Here is a 13,753-nt window from a genome sequence, read left to right on the forward strand (position 1 = left end):
ACATCATGCCAAAACCGGTTTGGCTCAATGGATAGAGCGTCGGCCTGCAGACTCAAGGGTCCCGGGTTCGATTCCGGTCAAGGGCATGTGCCTTGGTTGCGGGCGCATCCCCAGTGGGGGGTGTGCAGGAGGCAGCTGATCAATGTTTCTCTCCCATTGATGTTTCTGACTCTATATCCCTCTCTCTTCCTCTCTGTAAAAAAATCAATAAAATATATTTTAAAATATATAAAAATAAAATAACATCATACAATATGTAGCTTTTTGTGACTGGCTTCTTTCACCTAGCATGTTTTCAAGATTCATCCATGCTGTAGCATGTATCAGTATTTCATTCCTTTTTATAGCTAAACTAGAGGCCCGGTGCACGAATTCATGCATGGTTGAGGTCCTCAGCCTGGCCTGCAATTGGGGCCGATCGGGGCCATCTTGCCCAGTCCCGATCAGGACCGGTTGGCCGGGGGGAGGGACCGCAGGAGGCTGGCCGGCCGTGGGAGCGCACTGATTACCAGGGGGCAGCTCCTGTGTTGAGCATCCGCCCCCTGGTGGTCAGTGTGCGTCATAGCTACCGGCCGGTCGTCTGGTCATAACGGTCCGGTTAGGCTTTTATATATATAGATAATATTTCATTGTTTGGATATATCACATTTGTTTATCCATTCCCTTGTTGACGGACACGTGGGTTGTTTCCACCTTTTGGCTGTTGTGAATAGAGCTGAAATGAACATTCATGCATGTGATTTTGTTTGAACACCTGTTTTCAATCGAGGGGGGATATACCTACAAAGGGAATTGCTGAGTCATATGGTAATTCTGCTTAACATTTTGAGAAACCACCAAATTATTTCCCCCAGTGGCTGCACCATTTTACATCCCCACCAGCAGTGTATGGGGGGGGTTCCAATTTCACCACATCCTCACAAACACTATTTCCCGTTCCTTTATTATGACCATCCTAGGGTGTGAGGTGGTATCTCATTGTGGTTTTGGTTTGCATTTCCCTAATGACTAGTGATGCTACACATCTTCTCATGTGGTTTTTGCTCATTTGTATATCGAGAAACGTCGATTTCATTCCTTTGCCCATTTTTAAATTGGGTTATCTTTGTGCTGCTGAGTCGTTAAGAGTTCTCTATTCTGGATACAAGATCCTTATGATATATGATTTGTCAATATTTTCTCTCATTCTGTGAGTTGCACTTCACTCTCCTGACAATGTCTTTTGATGCACAAAAAGTTTTTAAACCTGATGGAAGTCTAATTTATCTATTTTTTCTGTTGTTGCTTGTGCTTTGGTGCCACATTTCAATAACCGCTGCCAAATCAAAGGTCATGATTTCTTCTTACAGTTTTACTTCTCACATTTAGGCAACCAAGCATCTCTCACACTGATGTTTCTGTTTCTCTCTCTTTCTCTCACCCTCCCTCCCTTCTACTCTCTAAACATCAATGGTAAAATATCCTTGGATGAGGATTAACAAAATAAATAAATAAATGTCTTGAACATTTTCCAATTCCCCTTCCGCTGCAGCTCACAGCTCACAGCCACCTTTTGCCTGAGAAATCTTCCCCGAGTCCAGTGGAATGTCTCTAATAGTACAACATGCACTACTAGAACGATGGAGGGGGGCGACATGTAAAATTAAGCCAATCAGGGGTTTGCCCTGGAATCAAAGGCTGATGTTGGGGGAGAAACAGTTCTCCCTGCTGTGGTTTCTGGAAGACGGAAAACAGGAATGTGGCGTTCCTGGGAGCCATTTTTCCTGCCACACAGAGAAAGCAGTTCTATAGGAGGGCCACAAAGAGCAGCTGAATCGAGGGATGGAGCCAGAGCCCTGGCAACACGGTGGGAGCCCTTAGATCTAGCCACAGACAAAGCCAAGTAGATAATCAGAGCTCAAAGAATGGCATAAAGCTCAAAGGCCTCCTGCTCGAGCCATGCCTGAAGTCTGCTGTGCCCCTGTATTTCCCAATTACAAGAGCCAATAAATTTCTTTCTTACTTTCTTTCTTTAAGAGAGAGGAAGGGAGAAAGAGAGAGAGAAACATCAATTTGCTGTTCCACTTATTTAGGCATTCACTGGCAGATTCTTGTATTTACCCTGACCTGGGATTGAACCCACAACCTTGGTGTACCAGGACAGACAATGCTCTAACCAACTGAGCTACCTGGCCAGGGCCAGAAGAGCCAATAAATTTCTTAACGGACTCATTTAAGTTTCTGTCACCTGCCACACGTTAGAGGATTTGTATGGAATCCTCCCTTAGGTAAAAAAATAAGAGTCCCACATATTTCTTAAGGGTGGACACAAACTTGGCTATGAGCTTCAAAGCAGCCAATGCAAATGTGAAAACATGATGAGTTTTACTGACTGTAATGCCCATAAACTGAAATATCTCCTTCAGGTGGTCCTATAGAGGACGCTGTGCTTGGTTCTATGTGGCAGGAATATGGTTGATTATTTCCTCCTATTGTTTTCCATTTTCATATTCGTAAAATAGCAGCGGGTAGAAAGGTCTTGGGGACTGGGGAAGGAGTGGTAGGGCGAAGGACACTGGCATGTGGTGAAGGTTTCCTGAATACCCTCCCTAAGGAGGCGGTTCTCAAAGTATGATCAGGGAACCCCTAAAGGCCGGCAGGGGAGCAGTTAGGGGGCGATCATTGGCAGGCAGAAGCAGTTAGGGGCAATCAGGCAGGCAGGCAGGCAGGCGAGCAGTTAGGAGCCAGCGGTCCCAGATTGTGAGAGGGATGTCCAACTGGATCGGGCCTAAACCGGCAGTCGGATATCCACCAAGGGGTCCCAGATTGGAGAGGGTGCAGACCAGGCTGAGGGACACCTCCCCCCCCTCCATGCACGAATTTCGTGCACCGGGCCACTAGTAAATATTATAAAACCAGGAACAAGCCTGGCTGGAATGGCTCAGATGGTTGAGCACCTTCCTGTGCACTAGAAGGTTGCTAGTTCGATTTCTGGTCAGGGCACATTCCTGGGTTGTGGGTTTGATCCCCAGTTGGGAAATGTACAGAAGGCAACCAATTGATGTTTCTCTCTCACATTGATACTTCTCTCTCTCCTTCTCCCCCCTCTCTCTCTCTTTCTCCCTCCCTTCTTCTCTCTAAGCATGTGAAAAAAATAATCCTATCTAATAATAGAGTAACATGTAAATTACCATCACTCCGCTACGCCCACGATAGGGCGGCGGGAGGTTGGAGGGCGGGACTCAGGGGTGGCCTATCTGGCCATTGAGAGGCACGGATCCGCTGCCACTGAGGGGGGCTACCCTGCTGTCGAGAGGCACAGGGGGCGGGACTCCCGTCCCCTGTGCCTCTCAATGGCCAGATCCGCGGCCGCTGAGGGGGCCTGCCTGCAGGACACCCAGCTGCGCCTCTCAACGTCAGGGTAGCCAGGTGTCCGCAGCAGCCCCCGTCAGCGGCCGTTGAGAGGCACAGGGGGCGGGAGTCCCGCCCCCTGTGCCTCTCAACTGCAGGGTAGCCCCCCTCAGCGGCCTGCGGACCATCAAAAGTGGGGGAGCTGGGTGCCTGTCTGCTCCGGCACCAGCAGACAGGCACCCAGCTCCACTGCGAAAAGCGAAGGTGTAGGGGACCCTACACGTACATGATTCAATCATGCACTGGGCCTCTAGTAATAAAATAAAACCAGGAACAATAAACTAAGCGGTAACAAATGTTTAGAAAAAATTAAGTACAATTTCCATAAGAAAAAGAAAATTTACCTTCCAAGCGTTTTTGACATGATGTATTGGTCTCTTAATTCCTTGGGATAAACTGATTGGTCATCTACAGTCAGATCGAAAAATACAAAAACTAAGGAAAAAAGGGCAGAAATAGGCCTCATTAATTCATTAGATAAAGAGAAGGTAAATGGTCCTAAATTTTAGTAAACATATGGAATATAAGGCAATTGTTTTAATTACATTTACTATCTAACCCCAAAGAAACTATTTAGCTAGGCTAAATGTCATGTAACCCATGGAAAATGATGACAAATGTCATTCTTCAATGGAGATACACAGCTTCATTCTCACTGTAGTGCATAAAATCCATACATAAATACTAGTTTTATTCCTTGAACTCGGGATTTCTTAATCAATTGCACTAATATAAAATACCCGTGCTGCCCTAGCTGGTTTGGCTCAGTAGATAGAGCGTTGGCCCACAGATTGAAGGGTCCCAGATTTGATTCCAGTCAAGGGCACATGCCCGAGTTGCCAGCTCAATCCCCAGTAGCGGGTGTGCAGGAGGCAGCCGACAATGATTCTCTCTCATCATTGATGTTTCTATCTCTCGCTCCCTCTCCCTTTCTCTCTGAAATCAATAAAAATATATTTTTAAATTATTTAAAATAGCCCAGCCGGGTGTAGCTCAGCGGTTGAGCGTCTACCCAGGAACCAAGAGGTTACCTGGTTCGATTCCCGGTCAGGGCATATGCCCAGGTTTCGGGCTCGATCCCCAGTGGGGGACATGCAGGAGGCAGCCGATCAATGATTCTCTCTCATCATTGATGTTTCTGGCTCTCTCTCCCTCTCCCTTCTCTCTGAAATCAATAAAAATATATTTTTTTAAAAAAATTATTTAAAATAAAATAAAATACCTGTGCTGATTAGCATGCGACCAGAACCTAAAAGCAATTAGTTTGAGCCTAGAAAAAAACTGTTCCGGGCAAGTAAATCAACAGCCTAATAAAAAGTAGGCCATAGGTTATCATACTAGAATTATCTTCTCTTAGCCATTTATACCTTTCCGTAGCTGGTATTTTCTGATGCAAAGCATCTTGAATCTACTTGTAAAGTTAAATAAATAGCAATTTCACCCAAATTCCCCTTTATTTCTCCATTATTCGTGTTGTATTTCAGAAATGAAAACAAATTTTAAAAAACACACAAAAAAAACACCACCCTACTCATTTTTAGCCATCCATGTGGGCCAAGCTTGCAATCAGTTATCAAACACTTCAATCCTACTAGGTCAACAGTGATAAATTTGCAACTGCCTATAGTGTCTTGAAAGAGTGAACTTTCGCCCTGACCGGTTTGGCTCAGTGGATGGAGTGTCGGCCTGTGGACTCAAGGGTCCCAGGTTCGATTCCGATCAAGGGCATGTGCCTTGGTTGCGGGGCACATCCCCAGTAGGGGGTGTGCAGGAGGCAGCTGATTGATGTTTCTCTCTCAATGTTTCTCTCTCTCTCCCTCTCCCCTCCTCTCTGTAAAAAATCAATAAAATATATATATATTTTTTAAAAGAGTGAACTTTGTTAAGACCCTTGCGTTTCTCGGATTTGAGGTGACAGGTTTTGACCTCCCTGGATCAACTAGAGATCAAGTCTCTTGACACAAATCGGAGCCACCTCAGGATGCTTCACTCCAGGCTGGCCTATGTGAGGCTGACCCTTGCTTAGTGAGACCTGCTGGCCACCCAGGGTACAACTGCTCCTCTCTGCTTGAGGACATGTATGAACCTAGATGTCCCAATGGCATCTGAGGATCTGGGAATTTGAGGGGCTCTGGCGATGTATTTCTCACAAATATCCAGGTCTGCTTCGGGGGCTACAAACCCAGTTGTCCACACAAGCCAGGAAGGTCATACACGCAGGTGAGGCTCGGTTGAGCTTTTAAGGCAACGGGGGACAAGTGGGGACTTGAACATGAAAACACACCGTCCATCTAAAAGAGGCCGCCCCCCCCCCAAACAAAACAAAACCAAGAGGCAGCCTCTGCTCAGGGTGGGATTAGGCTCAGTGTGACCACCTTTTTCAAAGAAATCTAGAATTTTATGTCCAAGTACAAACATCAGCAAATGCCCAGTAAGAGGTCAATAGAGATGAGCAGCCTGCAGAGTACCAGTTTGATCTATTTGAACCAGGGCCAACCTTGGTCTATACAACACCTTTGTTCAGATTAGGAAAGGTGCCCTGTGGACAGACCCAGGGGAAAAGGTGGCACACAGCTTGTCAAGTGGAGGAAAAGTCAAATTTCAACACCCAGTTGCTCCTCAAACACGTGCTCTCCAACAGCAAAACCCTATGCAGCTGCCTGACCATGTCAGAGAGCAAACGAAGAGCCATGAACAGGGAAAAGTAAGTCAATCATCAAATGCATTTCAGGATGTTCAGTACATACTCTCTGATGCCAGTCTGAAGAATGACTGCAGGAGAACCACCCAGGAAAGGATGTTTTAAATCCCTGGAATGACTGAATCAGAATCTGTGGGACAGTGCCTGTGGGGATCTATATTTTCAGGGTGTTAAATCCCCATGCCCTTCCAAGTCATTCAACTCTCAGATCGTTTTTGGGAGGTTCTGTGAGTTTTTGTATGTTTTTTTATTTTTAAGTATATTTTATTGATTTTTTTACAGAGAGGAAGGGAGAGGGAGAGAGAGTTAGAAACATCAATGAGAGAGAAACATTCGATCAGCTGCCTCCTGCACACCTCCCTACTGGGGATGTGCCCGCAACCAAGGTACATGCCCTTGACCAGAATCGAACCTGGGACTCTTGAGTCCGAAGGCCAACGCTCTATCCACTGAGCCAAACCGGTTAGGGCTTTGTATGTTTTTTCTAATCCTCACCCCGAAGATATATTTTTATTGATTTGAGAGAGAAAGGGGGGAGGGGAGGAGAAACATCGATGGTTGCCTCCCTTACGTGCCCCGACGTGGGATTAACCCTACAACCTAGGTAGGTGCCGTGATCCGTCATCGAACCTGCAACCTTTTGGTGTACAGGACGATGCTCCAACTGACCCACCCAGGCAGGCCTCTGTGGGGCTTTCAAATGTATTATTACTAAAGAAACAAGAGTATTCCTGTTGTCCAAGGTTTTAAAATCACCGTGAGCTTCGTTTAACTCTGTAGGTTGTTTTTGTCAATTATTCTGAGTTGAAAGACAATTTATCCAGTTTACATGAAGTTTTAGGTGTGGATACTTATAAAATGCTACCTGATGATGAAGATACACACCTCCTCTTTCAGAGGATAACCAAGTGGTATTTAAGAAGGTGGAAGGTCTAAATTGAAATTGCCACACACACACAAAAACAACATAGCTCAATGCCTGGCATTATAATAGGAGTTCGATAAATATGTGTAGAAACAAATGAATGGAAGGAATGAAGGGAAGAATGAGGGAGATGAAATAATGGCCTAAAACAACTCATAGCTATCTAAGACTGATGTGGTATAAAATGCATCAATCGATGAACTATCTTTTTTAAAATATATGTTTATTGATTTCAGAGAGAAAGGCAGAGGGATAGAGAGATAGAAACACCAATGATGAGAATCATTGATTGGCTGCCTCCTGCACACCCCCTACTGGGGGAGATTGAGCCCGCAACCCTGGCATGTGCCCTTGGCCAGAATTGAACCTGGGACCCTTTGGTCAGCAGGCCGGATGCTCTATCCACTGAGCCAAACCAGCTAGGGCTAAATTATGAACTATCTTAATGGACAGCATATGACTTTAAATAAAATGAATATTTTATTCCAATTAAACCTTAGGAAGCCTGACTTGATGCAACTTTTTCATAATTTAAAAATGCAACAAGGGTCCTAACCAGTTTGGCTCAGTGGATAAGAGCGTCGGCCTGTGGACTGGAAGGTCCCAGGTTCGATTCCGGTCAAGGGCATGTACCTTGGTTGCGGGCACATCCCCAGTGGGAGGTGTGCAGGAGGCAGCTGGTCGATGTTTCTCTCTCATCAATGTTTCTAACTCTCTATCCCTCTCCCCTGCTCTCTGTAAAAAATCAATAAAATATATATATTTTAAAAATGCAACAAGGACTGAGTAGAATCTTGAATGGTAACCTACATACTTTTTTAGGCTCTCCTCTTGCTTTTTAAGTCTCCTTTCCAGTTGCTGCTGAGTTTGTGTGTTTTTTCCTACCTTGTCCTCTAATTCGCTGATGCGGTCCTCAGCCTCTTCTACTCTACTCTTTAAGCCTTCCATTGTGTTCTTTATTGCAGCTATGTCGTTCTTCATCTCCTCTTGGTTTCTTTTCATGTTGGTGACGTTTTCATTCAGCTCCTTATAGTTCTCATTGAGTTGTGTGTATTTGTCATCCATCCGTTTAAACATCCTTATAACGAATACTCTGAATTCTTTTTCTGTTAAGCTGCTAGCCTCAAGTTCATTTAATTCCCTTTCTGGTGATTCTTCCTGTTCCTTCCTTTGAGAATTTCCTTTCTGTCTCCCCATGTTTTCCTGTAATGTTTTGATTGTAGTTCCAATTGCTTTGCTACCCAGGATCTTTTGGTGATGGTGCTACTGGTATAATCTCTCAGTTTTCCTGGGCTTGGTAATCAAATGTAGTTCCCTACTTGAACTATTTGGGTTCTCTTGATGTAGGCCTGCGAGTTTGAGAGGCACAACTGCAGTGTCTAGAGGTCAGCAGTCGTGGAGGGTAGTATTCAAATTTTTCTGTCTTGCACCCTAAATTGAAGTTACACTTGCCCAGTGGGGACTCACAGTGGCTCCAAGGAACCGTCTGTTGGGGTGATGTGGCTCAGGGGGGCCTGCACTCTGGAAAGGCGTGACTGTGTTGCCCAGAGTTCTGTAGTTGTGGGGTGGGCAGACTCAGCTTTTAATGCTGTACCTGTGGTGGATAGGTGCTTACTCCCAGTGGCAGCTCAGAGGAGCACCCTCGGTAAGTTTGCCAGCGAGGCACACTGAAGCACTCTGAGGAGCTCTGGTAGTATAACTGCTTAATAGATACTAAAGGTTTTTCTTTTGGGCGGTACCTATGGCCTCAGGGAGTATTCAAATCCTATAGTGTTAATCAGAGTGGTATCTGGGTGTGACTATAATGGTTGCCTGGAGACTGGAGGGAGGGGTTATCTCTTAGGAGAAAATGGCGACCGGGGATCCGATGTGACTCAGCCCCAGACACGCTTCCACCTCTGCCCACTCTCCCCAGGTTCCACCACTCCTCCCCTTCTCCTGCACCTCAGCACGGGTAGGTGTCTGTATCTGAAAGGTCCTATGAACTAGGTTCAGTGGAGAAAGACGCAGGCCCCGGCGCGAAGCGGACCGTATCTTTGCAATCTCCTCTCTTGCCGGCACTGCGCGGTCGGGCAGTTAGCTCTTCAGGGCTGCCTCTGAGCTCAGATCTCAAATCAGACTCCAAGGTCTAAAATCTACTACCTCCCGCAGTCCCGTGGACCCTTTTCCTCAAGTTCAGACACTTTGCCTGTCCTCAGGGACGCGGCTTGGCGCCGTGTAGTTTTCCCCTGACCTTCTGGGTTTAGAGATCCGGCAGATTCTAATGCCCAGAACCTTGTTTTACCTTTTTCCAGGAGATCTCTGCCCTTCCCAGCTGCAAACTGTCTCACCAGCCACTTCTCCTTCACCAATTCGGGCTGGATTCCTCTCGTTTCAGCTGCTCCCTCTATTTCCTCCTGCGGGTGCGGGGCCGCGCAGACTGCTCACTCCCTTCCCGCCGCCATGTTTCGACCCACCTACATACTTTTTTTTTTTTTTTTTTACCTAAACCACTTTCTGCAAAGAACACAATGTCAATTTTCCTTTTATATGGGAGGGGAAAAAAAACCCGACAGCCATAAAAGAATGGTTTACCTTTGTTACTCCACACTGACAGTGCAATTTCAGAATTGTTACTCAAAGGAAGGCGTCTTCCCTTCCCTACGAGCTCTCTGTTCACAAAGGTTCCGTTCCCACTGTGATCTTCTATGTATGCGATGTACGAGTTTTTAGGTCCCATTTCCTAAGACGGAGCACATTTTATTTCCAAGTTGTTGTTTTTTTAAAGCTTTAACCGTGAGGACTAGACCACCAGCTCTCCCACATATGTGGCTCCTTGTCACCTACCCTGAAAATCCGAAAGTGCTTCTTGCTGTAAGTTCGGTATTTATCCGTTCTTTTCAGCAGTGGTTCGTCAAAGCAGTATTCACAGCTCCTGTCCCGCCCGAACCAGTAGCTGTCATTAACACACTCTGCAACACAGAAGCACACACCAGGGGGCTGTGGAGTGTCATCTGTCAAACACCTTTAAAAACTGCTCATAAAACCCACGCGTAGGAAAACAGACAAAGAAGGCAATCAACATGATAGATGTTTATCAAGATACTAGAGGCTCGGTGCATGAAATTCATGCACTGGGTGGGGGGGGGATCCCTCAGCCCAGCCCACACCCTCTAGCAGTCTGGGACCCCTCGGGGGATGTCCACCTGCCAGCTTAGGCCCGCTCCCAGGGATTAGGCCTAAATTGGCAGTTGGATATCCCTCTTGCAGTCCAGGACCCCTTGTTCCTTACTGCTTTCCTGCTCGCTGCTCCTTACCACTCAGATTGCTGCTCCTTAGGGCAGCTCCTTAGAGGCTCCCACCACGGCCACTGTGCTCGCCAGCTGTGAGCCCATCTTCTAGCTGAGGGTGCTCCCCCTGTGGGAGCACACTGACCACCAGGGGGCAGCTCCTGTGTTGAGCATCTGCCCTCTAGTGGTCAGTGCACATCATAGCTACCAGTCGTTCTGGTTGTTCTGCCATAAAGGTCACTTAGGCTTTTATTATATAGATTATAAGATTAAGCCGAAACTGGTTTGGCTCAGTGGATAGAGCGTCGGCCTTCGGACTGAGAGGTCCCAGGTTCGATTCCGGTCAAGGGCATGTACCTTGGTTGCGGGCACATCCCCAGTAGGAGGTGTGCAGGAGGCAGCTGATCAATGTTTCTCTGCCATCGATGTTTCTAACTCTCTATCCCTCTCCCCTCCTCTCTGTAAAAAAAATCAATTAAAAAAATATATTTAAAAGTTGTAGGTTCAAATCATTCTCCTACCAACTCCTGGCTGCATGACTGTAAACAAGTTCATCAACTTCTTTCTAAGCCTCAGTTTGTTCTTCTGTAAAATGGAGATAAGGATTAAGACTCTCATAGGATTACTTTGAACTTTAAAAAAAGAGAGTCCCAACACCCCACCCAGCATCAGGTGAGTAGAAGCCGTTTTTGTGCAGGGAAGATGACACAAGTTCAAGTCTTAGCACAGGTTCTTGTAGTCCCGGATCAACTTGTACAGGCCCCACAGCCGGCAGTGTCTTGAGCTTTCTGCTGCCACAGATATCTGTGGTTGCTTTTTCCGAACACAACAGTAACATTACGCTACAGAACCAAGGGTCTTACCAAGATTGGAGAATCCATCCTGAAGGGCCCATAATCGAGCCCAAGGGGCAGGGACCGGCTCCTCGGGTTCCTGGTCCTCAGGAATAGAATACAGTTCCTGAGTGGACACTGTGTCCAAGGAGCTCAGTGTCCCCGAGCTGGAGTGAGAGGACTGGCTGGACGTTGGAACTGTGCTGGTGGAGGACCCGGATGAGCTCTGGGACTGTGAGGAAGAGACTTGCGTCTGTGAGGAGGGGCCCTGGGACTGTGAGGAGGGGCCATGGGACTGTGAGGAGGGGCCCTGGGACTGTGAGGAGGGGCCATGGGACTGCTGATGCTCCCCTTCCGCCTCCCGAGACATCACCACCTCAAAAATAAGCGTCCAACAATAAGGTGGGTTTCAAGGAACAAGACTTAAAGTTCAAGGGTGAAGGATGAGGCCCTGGCAGGGTAGCTCAGTTGGTTGTTAGAGCATCATCCCGATGCCAAGATTGCAGGTTCGATCCTAGGTCAGAGCACATAAAAGAAGCAATCAATGAATGGACAAATAAGTGGCACAACAAATCCAAGTTTCTATCCCTCTTGTCCTCTCTCTTCCCCCTGCCCCCCGCTCCTCCCCTCTAAGGTCAATCAATAAATACTTCTTTTTAAGTGAAGGATGAGCAAGTTACAATGACAAATAAAAAAAAAAAAAATCCAGGGCATGCATACTCTGCAAAAATTAAAATTCTAACAGTCTAGACCAGTGGTCGGCAAACTGTGGCTCGCGAGCCACATGCGACTCTTTGGCCCCTTGAGCGTGGCTCTTCCACAAAATACCACGTGTGGGCACGCACGTACAGTGCGACTGAAACTTCGTGGCCCATGCGCAGAAGTCGGTTTCCGGCTCTCAAAAGAAATTTCAATCGTTGTACTGTTGATATTTGGCTCTGTTGACTAATGAGTTTGCCGACCACTGGTCTAGACACACCGTGCTTCTGGGTTGAGCTTTTCTTCAGCTCACTTTCACTAGATCAGTGTTTCGTCTGATAGCCACAAGCCACAGAGGAAAGAAATAAAGAAATTACTTGAAGGCTATAAAGAAGTAAAAAGCTATGAAACTGAGTTGAGGAGGGGGAAGAGACTTATAACAGCTTATATTCACCCAATCTTTAAAATTTAGAAATGAAACCTAAAATGTATTCATTCACACAATCAACACTCCACTTAAATGTCATGTATGTTTGGAAAGAGAAAGGAGAAGGGTCTGGTGGGTTTGGGGTCGAAGATGGGCAAAGAGACACGGCAGTTATTTGCGGTACCACTCCAGGGGGGATATTTACTTAAAAGGTCACTGATGCCCCTCCTTCCCCAAACCAGCTCAGGAAGGTAAGAACCAAGTTCTGTTGGTTGAGGAGAGATTCCTTAACAGCTAAGTGCTGGGCCTCGGAATGAGGCAGAACACAAGCCTGCCATAAACAACCCCATCGAGCCTTTTGTGATGCTAAGTAACCAGAGGCTCCTGTTTTCAGCATCCTAAAGGCCTGCCAGCCCTTCAGAATCTCGCAGGAACCACTCTTGGAGCTACCGAAGACCTTAGCAGAGGCTCCCCACCCTGGCTTTAGAATTAACTTGATGGACAGGTAAACTCTGATAACCAAACCTACAACATAGTCAAAGGGAACTTTCAACCCCTTACTTGAAATCCCCAATCTGATTCTTCTTTAAAGACACTTTTCTCTCCTGATCCCCACACTCAGACTACTGGCAGAGAACATGGTGAGCATTACTCACACTGACTGCATTTACACAGCTTTCCAGATACAAAGGTCCTCATGAGTTTTCCGTGGAGCACACCAGGCAGGCGATGCCAGAGCGGAGTCTGCCACTCGGGCTGCCCTAAGGCTACCTCAATCAGGCTGAGTCCTTCTGCAGTTTTGGAGCAAAACTTCTCCGCCCTGAAAACTGGCAAACAGACAGTGTGTCAAGAGGTAGCCATCATCGAGTATGAGAAATGAGGGTAAATCAGGTGGGAACCACACTGGCCTCGGCCATGAGAAAATACAGTGAAGTAGCCCTAACCGGTTTGGCTCAGTGGATAGAGTGCCGGCCTGCGGACTGAGGGGTCCCGGGTTCGATTCCGGTCAGGGGCATGTACCTTGGTTGTGGCCACATGCCTAGTGGGGGGGGGGGGGGCGTGCAGGAGGCAGCTGATCAATGTTTCTAACTCTCTATCCCTCTCCCTTCCTCTCTGTAAAAAAATCAATAAAATATATTTTTTTAAAATACAGTGAAGCAGTTAGAGACAAATAGGTCTGGAGTCAGATGCCTGAGTCAGATCTTTGCAGGACCTTTCAGTAGATCACAACCTCTAGGAACCTTATCTGCTAGAAGTAGATACTGAGGATTAAATGAGAAGTTGCATGAATGCTCCTCCCCAGCAACGCTTGATTATTGGGAGAACAGAATTCCAGTCCTAAGGAATCCAACAGCACCTTACAAGTGCAACACAATTTCTTTTTCAATTAGAGAAACCTAGTCCCAAGGAGGACTGGTGCTCTCCTGCACTTTCCTCCCCACCCCATTCCACACCCTTCCTTATGGACACTTTGCAGGGAATCCTCCAACACAGGAACTGTGTTTCCAG

The 13,753-nt window shown here is 46.7% G+C and overlaps 1 protein-coding gene across 1 annotated transcript in view; it reads right to left on the reverse strand.

Annotated features, from left to right (window-relative positions):
* Positions 1-13,022, reverse strand: part of CHEK2 (checkpoint kinase 2) — a 29,966-nt gene extending 16,944 nt beyond the window's left edge. Inside the window, exons 1-5 of the mRNA XM_054712540.1 lie at positions 12,901-13,022; positions 11,149-11,632; positions 9,843-9,967; positions 9,591-9,738; positions 3,735-3,825 (exon numbers count right to left, since the gene is read on the reverse strand). Coding sequence (XP_054568515.1) covers positions 3,735-3,825; positions 9,591-9,738; positions 9,843-9,967; positions 11,149-11,488 — 704 coding nt within the window. The 5' untranslated portion in view covers positions 11,489-11,632; positions 12,901-13,022. The remainder of the gene's footprint in view (positions 1-3,734; positions 3,826-9,590; positions 9,739-9,842; positions 9,968-11,148; positions 11,633-12,900) is intronic.
* Between the last annotated feature and the right edge of the window lie 731 nt (positions 13,023-13,753).

The sequence above is a fragment of the Eptesicus fuscus genome, chromosome 23 (genome assembly GCF_027574615.1).
Source record: "Eptesicus fuscus isolate TK198812 chromosome 23, DD_ASM_mEF_20220401, whole genome shotgun sequence".
Taxonomy (NCBI): domain Eukaryota; kingdom Metazoa; phylum Chordata; class Mammalia; order Chiroptera; family Vespertilionidae; genus Eptesicus; species Eptesicus fuscus.